The sequence below is a fragment of the Topomyia yanbarensis genome, chromosome 2 (genome assembly GCF_030247195.1).
Source record: "Topomyia yanbarensis strain Yona2022 chromosome 2, ASM3024719v1, whole genome shotgun sequence".
NCBI lineage: Eukaryota > Metazoa > Arthropoda > Insecta > Diptera > Culicidae > Topomyia > Topomyia yanbarensis.
In genome coordinates, this window is record NC_080671.1 from 105,014,258 (window position 1) to 105,035,351 (window position 21,094).

The 21,094-nt window shown below is 37.5% G+C and overlaps 2 protein-coding genes across 2 annotated transcripts; one reads left to right on the forward strand and one right to left on the reverse strand.

The window, feature by feature from the left end:
- Window positions 1-759: 759 nt before the first annotated feature.
- On the reverse strand, window positions 760-3,395 carry LOC131679074 (uncharacterized). The gene is made up of 3 exons (XM_058959628.1): window positions 3,029-3,395; window positions 2,678-2,972; window positions 760-2,272 (listed from the first exon to the last, which is right to left on the reverse strand). Exons 1-3 carry the CDS (start codon window positions 3,219-3,221, stop codon window positions 823-825), a joined length of 1,938 nt encoding a protein of 645 aa, XP_058815611.1. The 5' UTR covers window positions 3,222-3,395; the 3' UTR covers window positions 760-822.
- A 7,764-nt stretch (window positions 3,396-11,159) lies between these two features.
- On the forward strand, window positions 11,160-13,826 carry LOC131679075 (uncharacterized). Its single transcript, XM_058959630.1, has 3 exons — window positions 11,160-11,525; window positions 11,590-11,878; window positions 12,715-13,826. The coding sequence occupies exons 1-3, from the start codon at window positions 11,333-11,335 to the stop codon at window positions 13,613-13,615; spliced, it is 1,383 nt and encodes a 460-aa protein (XP_058815613.1). The 5' UTR covers window positions 11,160-11,332; the 3' UTR covers window positions 13,616-13,826.
- The last annotated feature ends 7,268 nt before the right edge of the window (window positions 13,827-21,094 follow it).

The following is a 21,094-nucleotide window of genomic DNA, read 5'->3' on the forward strand; positions in this document are numbered from 1 at the left end:
TACGGCTTGTACAAATGTAAATATACCGAAAAAAATGTAGAAAGATTCAATGACACTGTATGGAAAAATGCATTTGATATTTTACGACTTTTGACGTCAAAAATGAGCTCAGCACCTCAAAATCAGCTTAAATTGTGATTTTCAGCTAAATTAGGTAACATTTGAGGTTTTGTCCGACTTTTGATTGAAGACTGGTGGCGGATGCAATTTATAACCCCTCCTATGTGTTTGAGCCACCTGGGTGTTTCCTATTGACTGCTCTGCCTTGAATAGCCGCCTCATGATTGGCAATTTTCCCCTTTTTCGTGAACTTTTCAATTTTACCGATTTTTAATGGACTTTCTTTTAGTGCACAAATATTAAATTATTAACAATATTCAAGTTAGGTGTTTCTAAATCGCGCCCTTCTAAAAAATACTTTTCCACGGTTTCATTTCATTCCGAACAGATATAGAAATTGCATCGCGTTGCTCGTACTTTTCGAACTAAGTATCGGTTTAACCAAGCCGAGCATTAAAGATGGTTAAATGAAAAGAGCCGATTTGAGATATCAAAGGTTCAGTGTGCGCCAAAGAGAACCAGTATCGTACATTACCGCTCACCCCGTAAATGAAGAATCTGATGTTGCTCTAGATGTGTACGATCCAAGATCATTTTGAATCTGCCTTTCAGCTTGGTTTGTATAGCACACGTAACTAAACTTTCTATTGTGAATTTTTATTTAAAAGTACAATATATTTAAAAAACTTGTTACAGTAAAAAGGTATTTACCAGCCAGTGGTTCTGTGCCGCGATTCCTACTCTAACATATATTGATAATCACTAGTGCCTAGCTCCTGCTTGCTCCAGCTCCGCTATTCGTCGCTTGAGCGCTTCATTTTCCCGCTGCAACGCCATGAAACGCTGTGTAAACTCATCATTCGTTAGCAGTAAGCCAAAGCCTGTTTGTGTGACCTCGTCGATCCGTTCCAGTTTCTTGTGCGTCTCCTGCCAAAGATTGAAAGTGCCCATCCATGCATGACTACGCGTGGCTTGGGCGGTGTACTTACGATCAACTTTGTTCTGAAAAAAGTGTTCTTTCATTTCCTCCCGAAACTCGTCACGCAAGTAGGAAAGCTCCTGTTTCAGCTCCTGGAATGCGGCCTGAATGTTAGCAGGCATCGTGTCGGTTTTTGCCGAAAGAGCCGTTTTTGGTGTTTCCCAATACTCTGTGGAAAGGTCGACATTATCTGTGATCGGTGTAGAAGTATTTTCCTTTTTGTTTTCTTTGTTCTCCGGATTTACTGAGCGACGGTGTGAATCTCGTTTGGAAGCAACGTTTGATACTCTTTGAGCTTCTATATTAAGCTCTGGCGAAATCTCCGCTAAGGCACGACTGTTATCAACATCCGATTCTTCCCGGATGTTCTCCAAATTTATAGTAGAACGCCGGCCGCGATCTATGGAACATTGCTTCTTCACTGAAGTTCTCTTAATCAAACGATTAACGTTAACAAATCCTTCGTCCTGATTTGCGTTACTCGTGGGGGCAGATTCAATTTGATCCAGATCTAAATTACTGTCATCCAAGTATCCCATTAGATTATTGCCACCCATGTTGAGACTGCCCCGGGGCTCGATGCTTGACCGAGAAGAAGTGCTCAGCCGTGATACATAATCCATTGAATCTCGCCGCTGCAGGAACAAATCAATGTCACCCATGAAACTGTCCTGATCTGATCTTATACCAGGGGTGGTTAGTGGAGAATCGACCGCCATTGGAGTTGCTGGTATGGGAACACTCTCTCCTATTACTTCAGATTGCTTGGGAATTTGCGACTGCTCAAAACTAAGCTGGCTTTTCTCACTTTCTACTCGCTTCGGAACGAAAGCAATACTATTCACTATACTGTCATGTATTGCATTCGTAGTGAGAGGTGCGGATAAATTCCTCAAATCGTACCCGTAAACGCAGCCTTTTAAATTTCCGACACAAAAGTATCCTCCACACTCGGACACCGCAAGAGATTCGAATGGATAGTTGGAATTAATTTGCCAAGTAATACTCTTCTTTCGTGTATCAAAAATGTTAATCACATTATCATACCCGACGCTAAAGAGATTATCCGGACAGCTAGCGATCATGGCAATATCCCGACATGGAGCATTATGCGCATCCGGTTGATTAAAGGCGATCTTTTTAGCCTGAGTATCGTACACCATAACCGAACCATTGTACGATGCAACCGAGAGTATGAAACGCCTTGTTGGATGGAAACGAGCTTTTGTGGTGCTGTAAACGATGAAATAAAAAAAAATCGGTTAGCGGTCCTTTATGTTCAATTTGTAATTTGTAACTTTTCAATTTTATTGAGCAAAATAACCTATTAATACAGACTTTGAATCACACCAATTGTAATATTATAATTTTATGTTAACATGATTGGCATTGGACCTTATGTACTTACTAGCAGGTTATCTAGCTTAAAAAGTCAGAAATTACACTCTCAACAACATCACGGGCCCTATTCTCACAGTCACGTCATGTAATGACTAGAAGGATTTTTTTTTTCTAGTCACTGGGTGACGTGACTGTGAGAATAGGGCCCCACAATTAAACTGTTTTTATTCGGAAAACCCATCCGTCCCCATAAATCAAAACGGTGCGTTTCGACTTTGAATACAGCACAGTACTCACTTTTTATCAAAAGTCATCGTCGCCACACGGCTGCTGGTTTTCATTCCATACAGATTAACCGTCCCATTCTCGTAGACGGCTGCCAGAACGTCATCAGTGATGCTAAAGTCCATAAAAGTTACCCCGTTGGCAAGCCGATCCGGTTCCAGCCGTTTTGTATTGGTCGACTTTTTGTAGTTCATCAGCCTAATAAGCCCCGATGTAAAACCTATCGCAATTTCTTCCCGATCCGTCTTTGGGCAGGCTACGCAATACAGACTATCCATTGTAATTTTTTTCACGTTCGCAATAGTAGCTGTTGAGTGAAGCAAGTTTTACAGATATTTTATGTAAAAGTGAGGTACAACTTACGTTTTCCTTCTACATCCTTTATCCTCATCATCTCGACGCCCCAGTTTTTATTGGTCCGGAGAAACAGCTTCTTGTCCGGAAAGAAATGGCAGTCGCTTCCATTGCTGTTCACATGAGCGCTGGTACACAACGGCTCCATAGCCGGGAACGTGTGCAGCTGAGTGTCCTTCGCGCAGGATATAATATCGTACATTTTGGCCTTATATTTTGTAGATAATGGTCAATAAAAGAACTTGGAACCCGTTTGGAATCCGATTTAACTATGACAACGCGAAATTCGATTCACTGTTGTACCCGTTGTACCGGTTTTTTCTAATCCGTCAGTTTGTCTTTTTGCGCTTTTGGATGTTGTTCTGATCGATCTTTCTTTTTCTGACATTCTCAATAAGTGACATTTGTGAAGTTTTACAAATATTGGTCCAGGTGGCAAATTTATGTGCAAACAGAACCAGAAACAGAAAGGTGGAAACATTTAAATGCCACTCATAACAGAAAAGTTTTTCCCCAGGATGAAGCAATATCCACACTCAGAATTTTATTTATGCATCGATAGCATACTTTTCTATTTGCATCTCGTTTCTTCTGCTGTAAATTTTATGCAGTGGACATGTTCGGTCTATCCACTCATTGAATGCTTACTCAGTGCACACTGAAAAAAAAAATTCAAAGTTAGCATACTTTCTATTCCCGTCTCTTTTCTTCTGCTGTGATTTTTATGCATTTTCATGCATATACTTCTAGTATGCAATCAATGAGTGGATAGACCGAATATGTCCAATGCATAAAGGCAGATAGACAAGTATGCTATCGATGCATAAATAAAATTCTGCGTGCAGAAACTTTTTGCTGGAAAGTACACTGCAAATAATCCGCACATTGAACTCAAGTGTTCTACACTTGATTTTGCCGCATCTGTCCTCACACTTAGATCTCATGTGTTAAGACACTTATTAACATATTTCTTTGAATCACGTTATTTTCAATAGAGGCCACACCATACAGTGCCAATCTGGGCAAGTTGTTGTGCTACTAAGAAGAAAACGCTTCAAAGTATTCAGAAAAAAAATTCTGAAGATGATTTTGAAGCGTCCTCCCTGGTTTAGCACAAATGAGTTGCACAGACTCGCAAACATGGAAACATTAGAAATTATGACGAACAGTATTATAAGCAACTTCCGACAAAACTCGTTGCAATCTTCAATTGCAATCTTCAACGATTAGCTCTGTTTATAGTTTATAAGTTAGTTTATAAGATTTGTTTAGCTCCTTATTCAGAAGACAAGTAGGTTTTAAACATCCTACTGAAAAAAATATACTTAACTGCGAAAGCATATTATAACTTAATAATAATTAACTGAATTATGTAAACAATAGGGATGAATAGTCACCACTTGTGGCTGAACACCCAATATACTAAATTAGAAATGTAATGCAAACAAAACAATATAATCAAATAGAAAACAAAATATAAAAAAATGGATGATGAAACAAGGTTCAAAGTTCGTCAGGAATCTTCTTGTACTAAATATTAATTTTTAATTCTTTTGTTTACGAGGTGGTTTCTTGTTATTCTTTCTAAGCTCAGTTTTTCTTTGTTTCTCTTCCTTTACTTTCCTTTTTTCTTCGGTTTTCGCCTTGTGGTATTAAATTGTTCGGCTCAATGTTAAAACAGCAGGACTACGTCGCATGAATCGTGATGTTCCTGTTCGTGTGAGTGTTTCAGGCGATTCTAGGAATTCAGCAAGCACACTCTTATTATCATTATTTAGCTGTGATATGTCTCTTAGATTTGTCAACATATAGCTCGTCGAATTCAACAAATTCGAACTACAAATGTTCTTCAACATGGATTTCAGAAGTCTCCTCTTTGGTCATATTATGGTCTTCAAGCATATGTTCCTCAATCGTTTGATTTTCGACATCCATTGGTTTGAACATTTTTAAATAATTTGACCAAAAAGAGAAGGCGACCTACCGTTACGAAATTTTTCACCTTTTCATTATTCTAACTCGATAAACAAATAAATAAATAAATACATGCAAAGTTTTCAACACAGACACTTAGACCCGATAGACTGGTGAAAAATAAATTTGAATGCAGTAACGCTGAAGGTATGGCGAGACATGAATTTTAAACTGAATAGAACATCCGCTAAAACTGCTGCTGGGGACAGCAAGTTCTAGTTTTAAAATTTTCAGTTTTATATTGTAGAACTGTCAAAATTATGAATCTAGAACTGTCTAGTTTCATTAATACCGAGGGGTTAGTCAATGTGCGAGTGACTGGCCGCAAATTACTCGGACACTTTTTCTTCACAAAATTTCATGTAGTTAGTGGTCGTGTCGTTGGTTACTTGTTTGGAATATGTAACTAACAAGATTTCACAGGTAAAACGACAAGGCAGAATTGCTGCAGCTGTTTTTATCGATCTTTCAAATGCCTTCAACGCAGTGAAAGTTGACACACTGGAGCAAATCATGGGAAACGCTGGGCTGCCTCCCGAACTTATAAGCTGGTGCGTTACTTTTCACAACGACTTCAAGTTGGAAAACAGCAGGTGACAAGACATGTAACTCAGGGCCTACCCTAAGGTGACGTTCTCTCACCGACACTATTCAATATCTACACATCCATACTGCATGACATTGAAATCGAGGGAGTGTTATTAGTGCAATACGCAGACGACTTCGCAGTTATTATAGAAGGCAAAACGGTAGAAGAAATCAGCGCGCGTGGGAATAATTATATGCAGAAATTCGAAGAACGAGCCAGAACACTTAATTTCTCAATCAATCCGCAGAAGACAAAGTCAATCCTGTTCTTGAACAGTCAGAAGGTGCTTGATATCCGTGTTGATAATATACCAATAGAGACTGTCAATGTTCATCGATATTTGGGAATACAGTTTGATAGAGCATTGAAATTTGGTGCCCATATTAGAGACTTAACTCGACGATTAGCCGATCGCCTCAATATGCTGAAAGTGATTAGTGGTACAAAATATGGCAGTCACCCACAGATTCTAGTATTAGCCTACAATGCGTTCTTCAGGAGTTTTGTGGACTATGGATCTAGCGTTTTTGGTTCCGCGAGCAAAAGCAATCTCAAAAGAATAGATGTAATCAATAATCAATGTCTCCGAAGAGTTACAGGCTGCACAAAAACGACACCAAGAAACACGCTCCAAGCGATTGCTGCTCAACGCCCACTAAGCTTCAGACGATTGCAGATTGTGGGCAAACAAGCCGTTAGACATTATTATTATAACACACCAGTCCGCCAGCAAATCGATCAGTATTCCCGAAATGATCAAAAACGATACACAATCCTAGAAACAACTGCTCAGCAATACAGCTCTATCCTTAGACGCATGTCAACAGTTATAACCTCAGAATACCTATGGAAATGTCGTGATAGAAACGGAATTAGCCGTCGGACATTGGAAAAAAGAGAAACCAGCATAAGAGTATTAAAGCAATTAACCCTCTCTCTAATCAACGGTAAATATAGAGGACGTGCAATCATATATACGGATGTGTCCTGCGACCAAGTCTCTATTTGTGGAATTGGTATATACCATGAAGCCAGAAACATCAGGATGAGCCTGAAGCTGGAGTTCAATGTATGCATTATGTCCGCCGAGATTGAAGCCATATACACTTCAATATCTTAGCCGTAACAATATTTCAAACGCAGTGATTATGACTGATTCCAAATCTGGATGCGAATACATAAAAAGTTTCATCGGAAAAAGGGAGAAGGATGAAGTAGTAAATAAAATTCTGCAATTAGGAAGCGAATTAAATACCTCCATACAATGGATACCTGGACATGTCACAGTGGCAGGCAACGACGTGGCTGATCAGCTGGCGAGGGCTGCAATGAACCAAACAAACATCTGCAGCAACAAAATACTGTTCCACGATGCAATTGAACTATTTCAAATCGCTCAGCGAAGAAGCAGCTCAACAATGGTATGTGGAATATTCGGCAGAGCTTGGAAAGGGTAGGAAGTTCTTCCAAATAGAAAACACAATACCTCGATACCCCTGGTATCACAACTTATCACTCAACAACAGAGAAGTACGCACGCTAAATCGATTACTCTCAGGACATGACTACTCACGATACTAGCTACACAAAATGCATATCAGCGAGGATTGTATCTGCGAAACCTGTGGCACGATAGAAAATGCGGAACACCTGTTATTCTTCTGCACGAAGTACACCCAAGCACGACAAAGATACAACATGAATAGTTATACAAGCATGTATCAAATATTACAAACAAAAAACACCGAATTGCTGAAAAATGTTGTAAAATTTCTAGAAGCAACAGAAAAACAAAATCTAAACATTCTAAGCATTCTCAGCATCACCAATCACGCACTGAAGAAAAGTCTAATGTGGTTTTTGTTTGAGGTGAAACTGAGTCAGTTCCTAAGTTCCTAATCCCAACTGCTGTCAAAATGTATGAACTGACAGCGGTTGGGGTTAGAACCTGACTCAGTTTCAGGTTCAATCGTAATCGCCATAAAACCCAATTAAACTCATTCCGGAACCGGTTCGGATTTCTGAATGAAGTCATTATGGATTCCAAATCAAATGCAACAACCGATTCCGACTCAGAATCGGTTGTTGCATTTGATTTGGAATCCATACTGACTCCATTCAGGATTCCGAATGGTTTGACCGGGAAAGACTATAAACATTTCTCGCTGGTAATATAGCAACACTGCTGTGCCAATCCTGACATTCAGTGGAGCATAAGCATAAGCTGAATTAAAAAGAAGAAGAAGAAGGATATGCCGATTTTTATGTCAAAATGTATGAACTGACAGCGGTTGGGGTTAGAACCTGACTCAGTTTCAGGTTCAATCGTAATTGCCATAAAACCCAATTAAACTCATTCCGGAACCGGTTCGGATTTCTGAATGAAGTCATTATGGATTCCAAATCAAATGCAACAACCGATTCCGACTCAGAATCGGTTGTTGCATTTGATTTGGAATCCATACTGACTCCATTCAGGATTCCGAATGGTTTGACCGGGAAAGACTATAAACATTTCTCGCTGGTAATATAGCAACACTGCTGTGCCAATCCTGACATTCAGCGGAGCATAATTCACTGAGCAAAAAGCATCTGAGAATTTCATAAGTCTCGGCATATGAACCAGCCTTCTGACGGTTCCATTGAACGCTTTAGAATGTCATAGGCAGGCTTATGAATTCATTTATCTTTAATTATGCACTCCATAGACGTACAAATAATGTATTTCATAAAACAGTCCTATGACTTCGCTCCAATATATGCCTTTAAGAATTTCATAAGTTTTTCTCCTGAAACCCATATGAGATCTGTTATTGATTCTATAAAATTGTATTTTGTTTTTCTTAAACGTCACTTTTGTGAAAAGTTCATAATTGTTTCTTATGAATTCAGTACTGGCCTGGACGGCCCACCAGGAGTTAATAGTTTCAGCACTTTTTGATTACCGCTGTTTGAAACAAAAGAATAAATTACTGTGAGCATAAAATCTGTTTACATGGTTATGATTTTTACAGAAGATATCCGATTATTTGAAATTAAATAAGTTGTGCATATAATTAGTGCCTGACGCGTATTTTATAATTATCAAAATCATTTGAGAAGTAACAACCATTATCATTCAGTTGTCAAGTTCAGTTTCCCAGTTGTCTAAGCCCAGTTTCTCAAGAAATATTGACGAAGCGTTGCTCATTATGTTCAAATTTTAATATTTAATGAGCGTTTTCTCTTCAATCTTCTGAAGGGATCTATACTTGGCGGTTAATTTGTCCCGAATTGAGTTCTGAGGAATGACGTTCATGTTTGACAATTCTCAGTGATTTGTTTACTTTGTCAGTTGCGTGAGCTGGAGTGCAACGGGTGCCCATTTGTTACATTCAAACTCACGTAACTCCCATGTAAACAAAACACCGAGGATTGTTAAACGAAGTTCATCCGGCTCATTTTGTATGGTTATGTCGGTTGGTGTAAAACCTAATATCCTCTCAAGGTTGATTTTTACTGTTGATTTTTTGTCTACTAAAAATGGTCAAGAAATGTCAGCCATGTTCTTTTTTTATATAAATGCACAATAATATTCATAAATAAAAAACTTATGGCATTCATTCGAACATTGTAATGAATTTCATAAGACTGTTCTATGGAAATCGTTATTTCTACTATGTTTTCTACTTATAAATGTCAGCAATTTTCATAAATGGGCACCTATGGCGTTCATTCGGACATTTTCATAAATTTCATAAGACTGTCTTATGAAAATAATTAGAGATGGATTTGGAAAATTTCCCCTCCAAATCATAAGACACATTTATAAAACCCATTTAAAATCCTTATGTCTGAAAGTCATAAGACGTTTTTATGGGAATTCAATGTAAATTTTGCTCGGTGAAGCATAAGCTGAATTAAAAAGAAGAAGAAGAAGGATATGCCGATTTTTATTCAATAGGGGCCCTTACACGCGCAATAAAAGTATCATTACTAAGTAGTGTCATTACAAAGAGAATAGGGAAAGAGACGAATAGAGTGAAGCCACAAATACCTTATTAAGCAGACCAATCGTGCAATGTAAATAAACATTACTCATGCCTGAGTTGGAGGAGATAAGTATTGTACATCTATTAAAAAAGAAATTTCAATTTTCGTCAGAATTTGGTTCAATCGTGATTGTGAGGTGCATTCTAGAGTATACACTCAAAAAAAGTAAACGTTATGCCTATTGATTTTACACATAGATTTTTGCAATTAACGGAGGCATATAGACACTATTTGCAGGCACATAAACCTAATGTGTGTATTTACAAGAAATATTAATCTTACATTCACATTTCATAACTTTTAGGCACATAAAACCCCATTCTATAATAATATGCACATATAACTTATGTGTGTACATACATAGTTTATACAGTTGACACATAGAAGGTATGTGTGCGCGTGATAACAATAGCATTTCTTCTTCATATGAATTTTAAGCGGTTTGAAGCAAATAGAATTAACGTTTGGATTTTTTTCAGTGTATGTATGAGTAAAAACAAGCTTTAGAATTATTTCATCTCTTTGTTTCGAAATGCGCATCGTTTGATAAACAAATCCAACGATCGACATACGGTTTGTTTTCAAAAGGAGTCATGTAAAGTGCTGCCTGTGGAAGCGGTTGCCAAAATTCTAGTGTTGAAATCATCATAAAGGGAGTGTTGCCGTTTTGACTGATTTTCACTCTTCGTCTCTTTCACTATTCTCTTTGTGTCATTACTAGAATAGTATAGGGCCCCTTACACGCAATGAGGTTGATACAAAGGTGTGGCAATGCTATTGCTCTCTCGCTCGATCTCTGTAAAGCACGTGGACAGCAGATGTATAGCGGCCCTTACACGTTCAATATTTTTGTCAATACCAGTATTGACGATATTGTTACAATATTTCAGTCCCGTTTGAAATCCACATCGTCAATAATTTTTTTTCCATTACACGTACAATACTTTTGTCAATACTCTCTAGTATTGACAAAAATATTGAACGTGTAAGGGCCGCTTATGGAAAATATCTCGACAAACATATGATTACGACCTAAAAGCCAAATGTCAAAATCCACTTTGAATGGAAATTCCGGACAAACCGTTACACGCCAATCACAGATGTTGATAATAAACGAAAGAGAAAAGTTTTCTCTTTCATAAACTGTTGTGAACTGTGTTTGACTAGTAACGGTTTGTCTAGAATTTCCATTCAAAGTGGATTTTGACAGTTGGCTTTTAGGCCCTAATCATATGTTTGTCGAGATATATGGAGTTGAACTTTATTACGTAATACAGTTACAGAAATTGACCGAGAGAGCAATACAGCATTGCCACACCTTAGTATCCAGTACATTGCCTTACACGAGGCGCTAGTAATGTCATTACTGAGCAGTAATGACACTTAATGATCGTGTAGGGTGAGTAATGACGGAATTCCCATACAATTCTAGTAATGACACTACTTAGTAATAACACTTTTATTGCTCGTGTAAGGGGCCCTTATGGGAATTCCGTCATTACTCACCTTACACGATCATTAAAAGTGACATTACTGCTCAGTAATGACATTACTAACGCCTCGTGTACGGGCCCCTAATCGTTTTTTCATAATCCACCAGATCCACGATCGTATTTTAGTTTGATCAGAGCTTTTTCAGAAGAAAGTATACATTCAGTATAAAACGGTTTCGGTTAAATTTTCTCTAGTGGCTTCTAACTACGAAATACAAGACCACGATGTACGAGATCGTATCATGCGCGGAAAACACTCGACTGCATACGTTTCCTGCTCTGGAACGGTTGTGCACCATCGCTCACCCGAACAGCAATGGTAGCGACTGCCATTTCTTTCCAGCCATGAAGCTGTTTCTCCGGACTAATAAAAACTTTGGTGTCGAGATGATGAGGATCGACGAAGTCGATGGAAGACGTGAGTGTTGTTTCTTTCACAAATCATCATGTTAGTAACAAATGCTTCACTTGCTTCTAAACAGCCACTATTGTGAATGTTGGTAAAATTGGAATGCAGGGCCTGAATTGCGTAGCATGTCCGAAATTGATCCGAGAAGATATTGCGATGGGTTCTTCATCTGGTCTTATTAGACTATTGAACTACAGAAAAATTACCAAAACAAAACGACTGGAGCCGGATCGACTTACCGACGGGGTTACGTCTTTGGACTATAACACCACCGACGATGTTTTGGCAGTAGCCTACCAGAGTGGAATGGTTAATCTGTACGGTATGAAAAACCACAGCCGGGAGGCGACGATAAAGCTTGAGTGAGTATTGCTTTGTTTTGTTGTATTCCTGTATAATGTAAAATTAAGGGGAGAGTGGGGTAATATGAGCAATTCTATACTGAAGGTTGTAGCATAATAGACCTACCTGTTCGATTTCGCTTATTTATAAGCCATTAATTTGTACATATCAATTGCATTGAGTACTAAACGTATGCATGCTATTCCAATGTGAGAAAAACATTGCTCCAATTTTGCCAAGCATTTTTTTTATTATTTCGATTATAGATGTTTTAATTTTAAGGTCATTCGCCTCTTCGGGTTAGAAAAATTTCTTATGATTTTTGTTTAACCCTGTGTGCGGGGTCGGGACTCGAACCCATGTGCACTGCGTACCAACTATGCTACGCCCACCCCCTCAATGCTACGCCCACCCCCTCAAAACAATAGCTTGGGGTAATTGACAAGGTTGAGCACTGTCCATAATCGCAAGTCAGCCCCATGTTCTATGGGATTCCCTAGCTACATGGAAGTGACACGATTTTAGGCAGAGCAAGTGAATTCAATTATTCCATTCTCTGTGATGGGACTTGCAAGCTTAAAAAGTAGATGTAAAAGTGATCCAGTATTGTATCTGAAGATTAGAAAATGTAGTCATTCCAAATACAGCGTTACTCATTCAAATATCAATTTAATGTTAGTGGATTCACGATTTTACTAAAAATTTGAGTATAAATACGTAGAGGAATGGAATATGAGATTTATTCGGCGATATATTGATATTTTTCTATTATTTTGCCTACTTAAACTGTATTTGTGTATTTATTCCTAGTTACCTACCTGTATATACGATAAAAGACCTGTTTTTTTGTTTCCAGCGCAACGAAGGCCCGTTTTCATCCGACAAACCTGTTCCTTCTGTCTGTCGCTTCCAAAACTGGTGCTGTAATGATGTACGATACTGAGTCTAAAAAGATCACCTATATTCAACTGGATGCGCATGGCACTTCTTGTCGAGAAATTATCATGGCCGCCAGCCGTCCGGATACTCTCTTCAGTATTGGGTACGATAATGTGATGAACATTTTTGACACGCGCAAAAAACTGATTGCTTCCCAAATCAGTTCCCGCTTCTCATTCGAATCACTGGCGGTGTCCGAGTGTGGGGGATTCTTTTGCACCGGAAATCGAAACGGCGAAGTTTACGGATATGATATGAGATATTTAGTTGAACCTATCAAAATAAAGGCAATTCATACCGGTGTTGTGAATAGTATTGCCTTCGTTCCAAAACCGATAAGAAGGGAAAAGAGCCGGCTTAGTTTGGATCATTTACAATTTTCCAAGTCATCTGAAGTGACGGTAAAAACTGTTTTGGAATCTACTTTTCTTTGTCCTGATCTAGGATCTGGTCAAGACAGTTACCAGCGGCGACGACATTCGATGGGTCCGGGGCCTTCACGGAAAAGCGCCGAGCCCCGCGTCGATCTCAATGTAGGATACTTGGACGATAATTTGGATCTGGATAAAACCCTGCGTAAAACTGATCAGGCTAGAGGGTTGAACATCGTTAAAAGCGTGATAGAGAAAAGATTGATCATGAAGCAACCCTGCACAGATCGCATCAAACGTTCTGCTGTAACATTGGAGAACATACTGGAAGTAACGGAAGTTGATGGCAGCCGTACGTTGACGGAGATTTCGCCTAGTTCCAATAAAGAAAATCTCAAGCGGTGCTTCCATACAAACACTGCATCCCCACTCAGTCAATATGAATAAATCTTATATTTTGTTAGACAAAATGCCAATAGGGTGCCAAAGTGACAAATAGTGGAGTTGGAGCAAGTAGGAGTTAGTAGTATGTATGTATGTATGTAATAAGTGTGTAAAAGTCGCGATGCAGAACCACTGGTTGGTGAGTGTCTTTACAGTCTACTTTTGAACGATTTTTTATATGTATTAATGAATAAACTTTAGTCATTTTTTGAAATCATTTTTACATCCTTTTGTAGGATAAAATTCGTCCTACTTTTCCCAAAACAAAACTGAGACAGTTGAAAACCATAAAAATAAACAGTGGGTTGTGAGTACCAAATAGTACAAATCACGCATATTGCATTGCCCAACTTTTCCGAGATAAGATTAATCGCAAAATACTCCGTCTCCACAAGTTTGCGTGCGAAAATGCCAGTTTTTATCGTCGAAGTGGCAAATTATCCAGACCAATTTACTCAAATGAGTGATAAATGTAATGCCTGCTCTCTATTAATTCTTAGTTAAGTTCCCCCACAGTAGTTTGTGTGCTCAATGTCGTGCGAATTTTTCGGTTGTCAAAGCTGTATCATTGTGCAACATTAGGCCTCACTATGTGGCCATTCACCTCTGGAACAGAACTGCTATCACTTTATGAAGATTTTGTAAAGGGTATTCAAAGATGGCCGCCTTTTTAAAAAAATTTCAGCTGACTTAATATCCATTTTAGGACGCTCAAAACTTTTTCATATTGTCTTCACGAATACAATCAACAGTTCTTCAGCGGCAGCATCAGTTTGTTTACAATCCTCGATAAAAATTTTCGAAAATTATACAGCGAATTCGATCTTTTTTTTAACAAAAGCCAGGCAAATTGAAAATGATCATTGATCACTAGAGTAATGCGTTGCTGACTAACAGAATAGATGAAAAGCAGGAGCGGACCCAGAAAAAAAATTTCGGGAGGGGTCTGAAATTTCGGGTTTTAAAAAACTTTGTACAATTTGTTATACGTAATAACCATATTTAATGAATAGTTAGTTTTGTGAGTAAAATTTGGTTTGGGACTATTTTGAGTTTAAAACTAATATAAACTTGAAACTAATTTAAAATTTCTCAACAAGTAAACACATTTCGGAGGGGGTCCAGACCCCCAAGACCCTCCCGTTGGATCCGCCACTGATGAGAAGCAACGGTCCCGGTCGCCGGAATTCAAGATTTTCGATAAAAAATTTCGAGAATTGATCGCGAAAAACTTTCGTACGTATCGGTTTACACAATTAGTAAGAACTTAGATAATGACGCTTATCATTAAAATACTACATAAACACAGGGTTGTTGCAGAAGACGTTAAAATAAAAAAGCGCGAAATCCGCGAGATTTTGCGCGGTATTCAAACCAAAAAAATATTTCCTATAAATTTTTAAAACCATGTGAATCTTTTATTAATGGGCTAAACAAATCGTGTCTTGTTACTTGAAAATATTCCTAGTTTTCAGAGTTATTTTGAAATATTCCAACCCAAAATATTTCCGAAAAAATGCCATAATTGTTGTATTAATGGATGTAATTTGGATTTATTTTAGTTTGTCTATATTGAGAATGCAAATAACATTCGTTCTAAAAAGCGATCCGTCATAATTCAGAATAAGGCTGGTCGGTGGTAAAACATGATGATGAGTAATGCTCTATCACTGACCATAGACTTGGGTGGAAGGCAAAAGATTCTTCAGATTTCCTTTCAATCACTTCCATATGAACCTGCCTAGTCCTAGTTTTCCGCTCCAAGTTTCTAAATTATGATTCGCTTTTGAATACCTAGCCGTCTTTCAATTTCATAGCTTTCGTTTCTCTTAGTCTTAAATTTGCCGAAAATAGCCAACAAAAACGATACAGTAAAATATGATACGCAACAATACATGAGCGACGAAAATTCTTATTGCCTTACCGCAGACTGTGCATCCACATGCTTCCCATTCGACTAACGAACAATGAATGTGGCACTTAGCACAGAAATGAATGCGAGACTTATATAACTTCCCAATATTCGATTAGGTCTCTTATACTAAGTTCACACTACGAGTTAAAACATGTTTCAACACTATGTTGATGAGTTTTGTTGTTGCCAATTATTATAAAATGATTCAACTCTGTAGTGTGAACATAGTATTAGCCATATTGGACTATATTTCATAGTCTATTGAATTCCGCGCCACATTCGCAATTTTTTGTATTATATTTTGTATCGCAAACTAAACCGTATATACACGGGGACGGGTATAGCGTTGTTGGTAAATTGATTGCCTTGTACACAGCTCACCTGGGTTCGATTCCCAACCACGCACATAGGGTTATAGATTTTTCCAAAGAGATTTCTCAAACCCTAAGGTTAAAACCACTATAATCAAAATAAAAAAATAAGCCGTATATCGTGAATTGTGGCATAAGATCATTCGGATACAACGCCGCTAAAAAAAATTCAACCATTCGTTACCGAACGTTGTACCGAGAAACAAGCGCGTGTCATTCTCTCCGGTGCACAGTGAGACGGAATCCAAAAAAAGGCGGACATTGATATTTGCGACGAAACTATTGGTTATAGCATTTTGATGTCTTCGGAAAGGTTTCTTTATTTTTTAAATAGTTTAATATTATGTTGGACAATTTTTATTTAAGGGGGTATATACGCAGATAAAAAAATTGCAAGTTGTTGCCAAAATTGATAGTCATGTATGGAAAGATTGTATTTGATTTTATGAAACTTTGTTGAAGTAGCGAAATGGCTATCTGTTAAGCGAAAAAAGTTATTGGGTGAAATCGAAGTGCATATCGGAATACCCCCTTAAAAGTGTTTTTTTTTTTAGTTTAACTTTTTAGCTTTCTTTAACAAGAAATGGGCTATTGTTACATATATAAATCATAGGGCGATCTAGAGGGATCCTTGGAATAATGTGGGGTAGAATAGACTAGCGTTTCAATAAATTACTTGCACGAGCTGAAATTTCTGCGATCAAGCCCAAAATGCTGCCCAATGTCATACGAAATGCCCGCAAAAGAGCTGCTTTTTGAGTATCAAATGGGGTTGTGTCATTTAATCGACGTTGTATTCTAAACCAGGTTCATTATAAATGGCATAAAATATCCTAAAAAACTTTATGCTATATTTAGGGTGAAATATAGCATAGTGCTTTCGCATAGGCCTGCTAAGCCAAGACAAGTTTCGGCTTCACTTGTGTCTCATCGGCGTAAACAGAACTTCTGTTCGAACGGGACATCACGTTTGATCAGTCGTTTGATTGAAACACATAGTGTGTTTTAGTTTTAAGGGATTTGCGTCAAGCCGGCGCTAATCTATTCCGACAATACGTTAGTGTCGGTTTCTGAAGAGGCGAAGCCGAAACGCAACATAGTACTAAAAAACTTGTTTACTTGTGAAAATCATCTGAAAAATAGCGGAGTTCAATGTCACATACATCAAGGATACATCAAGCACCCTGTACCAGGGTTGTTAATACGATACATTTTTCACGATAATTTATCGGCGTTACTCGTTAACGATAATGTATCGTCATCGGAAACTCCGTTAACGATAATGTATCGTCGCCTTCATCGTCATCGTCGATAATTATATCGTCGTATTCATCGTCATCGTCGGTTCATCGGTTATCGCGATACATTTTGCGTTACTTTCCCGTTTATTGGAGTTGAAGTTGATGCGGTTAACTTTCAATTGTTGAGAAATAAATAGTTATTGAAGGACATGTTGTTGGCAGTTGAAAATCAATAGTTTTGGACATTTTCTATGCACAGTGGGATCTGACGATGCGTCAAAATGAAATTTTTTCAACTTTCCGGGAAAGTGCATTATATTGAAGGAAAAGTTTTTGGTAGTTGAAAATCAATAATTTTGGACATTTTGAATACGTAGAAGGGTCCAACGATGTGTCAAAATGGAAATTTTTCTACTTTTCGAGTGAGTTGGTGCACAGTGTTTCTAAGCGGCAAAGAGGTGATCAAAATTGTTTTGACCATGAAGAAAACAAATTTTGTGCTATTGTGTAATTAGTAATTTTTAGCACGTAAAAACATATTGAAAAAACTACTAAACCACTATTATTAGGCCATTCACAAGTTACACTACACATTTAAGTAGTGTGGTGATTAACAGATTTTATTATAATTTTAATTTAAACTAGAAGATTTTGGATTTTAAAAAGGACAAAATACATATTTCCAATGTTTGATTTCCTTTTCTAGTTGGGAAGCTTTTAGCCCCCTCCTCCGTTTCTTCTCTCCACTATGTAACAAGATGCTTCATGCTTCCTTCTTTTACCCTTAAATATGTAGTGTAATTTACAAACGGCATCATAATAGAGTTTTACTCGTTTTTTGAATACAGTGAAGACCCGTTTTTATCAGCTCCTTGGTGAATTTTAGGCTGATGAAACGATAACATTGACAAAATCGGCACATATTTTTTCTGGTTCTGAAGAGACGAAGTCGAAACGCATATTTTTTTTTCTTTTTAATAAACCGCAGCGGTTAAAACATTCTTCTTAAGTCCCTCGAGAAAGCCTCATAACCCGTTCTGATCATTTAGTAAAAATTTCCCTTAAGGAGGTCTTACAGTGCAGTATTTTTATTTTTGTATATTTTACATCTCTAAGATAAGAAAAATATGCTAAAGAAGGAGTTTACTCGAATTTGACTTGAACGTAGGATAGAGCCCACCAAAAGGTTTTGATAGTGTTTGTTTTACAGTCTCGTATTGGGATAGCTTCGTCTGCGGAAATTTGCGGCTTCCATACCAAGATATTGCTTTTTGGACACTAAAACGTTCGATAACTTCTAAGTTGGAAGAGATATAAATAAACTTACATTACAAAAATTCTATTTTTTTTTTCTTATGCAGAACAAAATCTTGGAACATTTTAAAATTCTACAAAATTACCAGGAAAGGTATTTTGAAAAAAAAAAAAAAAGCAATTTTCAGGGGTATATTAAAGAAATCTCCACAAATGTATATTAAAATCGACAGATAGACACATAGTCTCTTCAGCGAAGTTACTACCTAAGATATTCTCAACAACTTTTCCAAATAAAGTTTTTTTTTTATTTTCATAAATGACCAAACAAAAACTTGCTTTTCAGCTTTGGAGGGATTAATCACCCAACTAATACTTTTTAAATGCAAAAAATATAACTAAACTTTGCTGAAGACACTATAGTTAAAAAATGTTTTTTCGTGGTTCAAGGAATTTCACCTTTTTGCCACTTTGGAAACACTGTGCACTGGTGAATCCTCCTGTGAATTGAAAATGTCCAAAACGATCGATTTTCAACTGCCAACAACCTGCCCTTCAATATAAAAAGTTCACGAAAAATTGAAAATCTATTTTGACGCACCGACGGTACATTGAAAATGCCCAAAGCTATTAATTTTCACTTACCAATAGCTTCTTTAATATAATAAACTTTCCCCAAAAGTTGAACAAAATACATTCTGACACATCGTCGAACCCCCTGTGTATTGAAAATGTCCAAAGCTATTGATTGTCAACTGCCAATAACTTTCCCTTCAATATAAAACCCTCCCGAAAAGTTGACAAAAAATTCCATTTTGACACATCGTCGGACCCCCCCCCCCCCCTGTGCATAGAAACTGCATCAACTTCAACTCCAATAAACGGGAAAGTAACGCAAAATGTATCTGGATAACCACCGATGAATTATCGACGATGACGATGAATCCGTCGATACGTTATCGACGATGACGATTAACTATCGATTAACAACCCTGCCCTGTACTTTTAGGGATCAAAAACTGCTACTCCTTCAATCGAATCAACATCCCTTCAACGCCAGGTATTGAAGTTGTCACTTGTCAAAAAACAATCAAAGGCATCCCTCCTAGGGCCATGATTCTCCAACGTGGTTGAAAACATTCTCCCGCCCCGACCGCTTCTTGGAACTTTAAAACCCACGGTACAGAGTGTCTGTACGACGATAATCGACCTTCGAGCATGCAAGACCTTTGTGACAACTTTAATATGACTATTCTGAACACAGGGGAAATGACACGGATTCCTAGACCACCAGTACAAGCAAGTGCACTAGACATATCTCTATGCTCGACATCACTAGGGGAGACTGAGGAGACTTGATCCCCTTTTTTATTTTTCAATCCTACTCCGTGGAATGATACAAAAACTATGTATTTTTTGTAGTTTTATATTGTTTCTAGGGTTGACTGATAATCATAAAAAAATTACATGGAAATATTATACTGAACATGAGCTATGAGCATTTTTGGAAAACAACAAAAAACTGGAAAATTCTTTTAATAGTGGAGACTCGATCCCTAATTTGGGGACACTTGATTATTTTTTGAAAGCGTGTTTAAAAGAGCATATAGGGTAATAATCCTATTTTTACCCTTTTTCTATTATCATTCTACCCATCTGACGCCTTTGGTTAGAGCAGCGTCTGCCATATTTGCTCAACAAATGGTGTTGCGATAAATGGGGTACTCGATTAGAGTTTTTGCTGCGCTCAAACAGAAGATTTTCACCATTCTCAAGACAATTTTGTTATTATATTGGTTCTTAATAAGAGGCGAATGATCTTAAGGCTAAAACCTCTATAATCGAAATAAAAAATGGCTCCTAATAACAAAGCAAAGAAGCTGAAATAATAAAATTAATAATGAAATAATGTGGTACCCCTCCCTAATAGGACAAAAATAGGTACCTAACCCCATTCAATGTTATAAATGTATTGTGGTATTGATTAAATTGTTGTGATTACATATTACTATTTTTGTTACTACATATTACGAATCTCTCACAAGATTTTTTTACAAATTCCCCAAATCTTTGTGCAATTATTTGAAAGCTGTCGTCATTATGGTTGAGGAACGTCAAATGTGGGATGCATGGTTGCTACGTATACCGTAGTAAACAATTACAGTTAAGTTTCTGTACGATGAAGCGTTAATTTTTGACAGTATTTTTTTTTGTAATTTTATGGCAACAATCGTTTCAATTGTTCTGGTGTGAATTTGGTTATTTTCGGTGGTGTGTATGAAGCATAACGAAGGGGATCAAATCTCCACGAATTTGAAGGGATCAAGTGAACCCATAGCATCTATTTCAGCAAACTTTAGTACAAGTATAGTTGAACAAAAAAATCAGCTCAATCATAACGTATTCATATAATTGACATTCTCCTGTAATTCTGTATGCAAAATTATAGTATGTAGTGGGTGACTTTATCTATTGTATAAAAGTTTGAAAATTTAGAAAATAAATCTTCTTCAGTTCTTCTGAGATGTTTTTCTTTGAATCGGTAAAAATTCGGTAACACATGTCCAATTTATTTTTTTGTGTTAAAGAAACTTATGTTTAGATAAAGTTGCGCAACTTTCTAGTATATTCGATTAATGTATTCTGATCCGCCTTTGACTTACAATGATGGGATCAAGTCTGCCCGGGGATCAAGTCTCCT

Excerpts from the sequence above, each read along its gene's own strand:
- LOC131679074 (XM_058959628.1), bottom strand. The coding sequence starts at position 3,221 with ATGTACGATATTATATCCTGCGCGAAGGACACTCAGCTGCACACGTTC. Across the intron at positions 2,973-3,028 it reads AAAGGATGTAGAAGGAAAAC|CTACTATTGCGAACGTGAAA; the intron begins GTAAGTTGTACC and ends TTCACTCAACAG. Across the intron at positions 2,273-2,677 it reads ACGATGACTTTTGATAAAAA|CACCACAAAAGCTCGTTTCC; the intron begins GTGAGTACTGTG and ends CATCGTTTACAG.
- LOC131679075 (XM_058959630.1), top strand. The coding sequence starts at position 11,333 with ATGTACGAGATCGTATCATGCGCGGAAAACACTCGACTGCATACGTTT. Across the intron at positions 11,526-11,589 it reads CGACGAAGTCGATGGAAGAC|CCACTATTGTGAATGTTGGT; the intron begins GTGAGTGTTGTT and ends GCTTCTAAACAG. Across the intron at positions 11,879-12,714 it reads GAGGCGACGATAAAGCTTGA|CGCAACGAAGGCCCGTTTTC; the intron begins GTGAGTATTGCT and ends TTTTGTTTCCAG.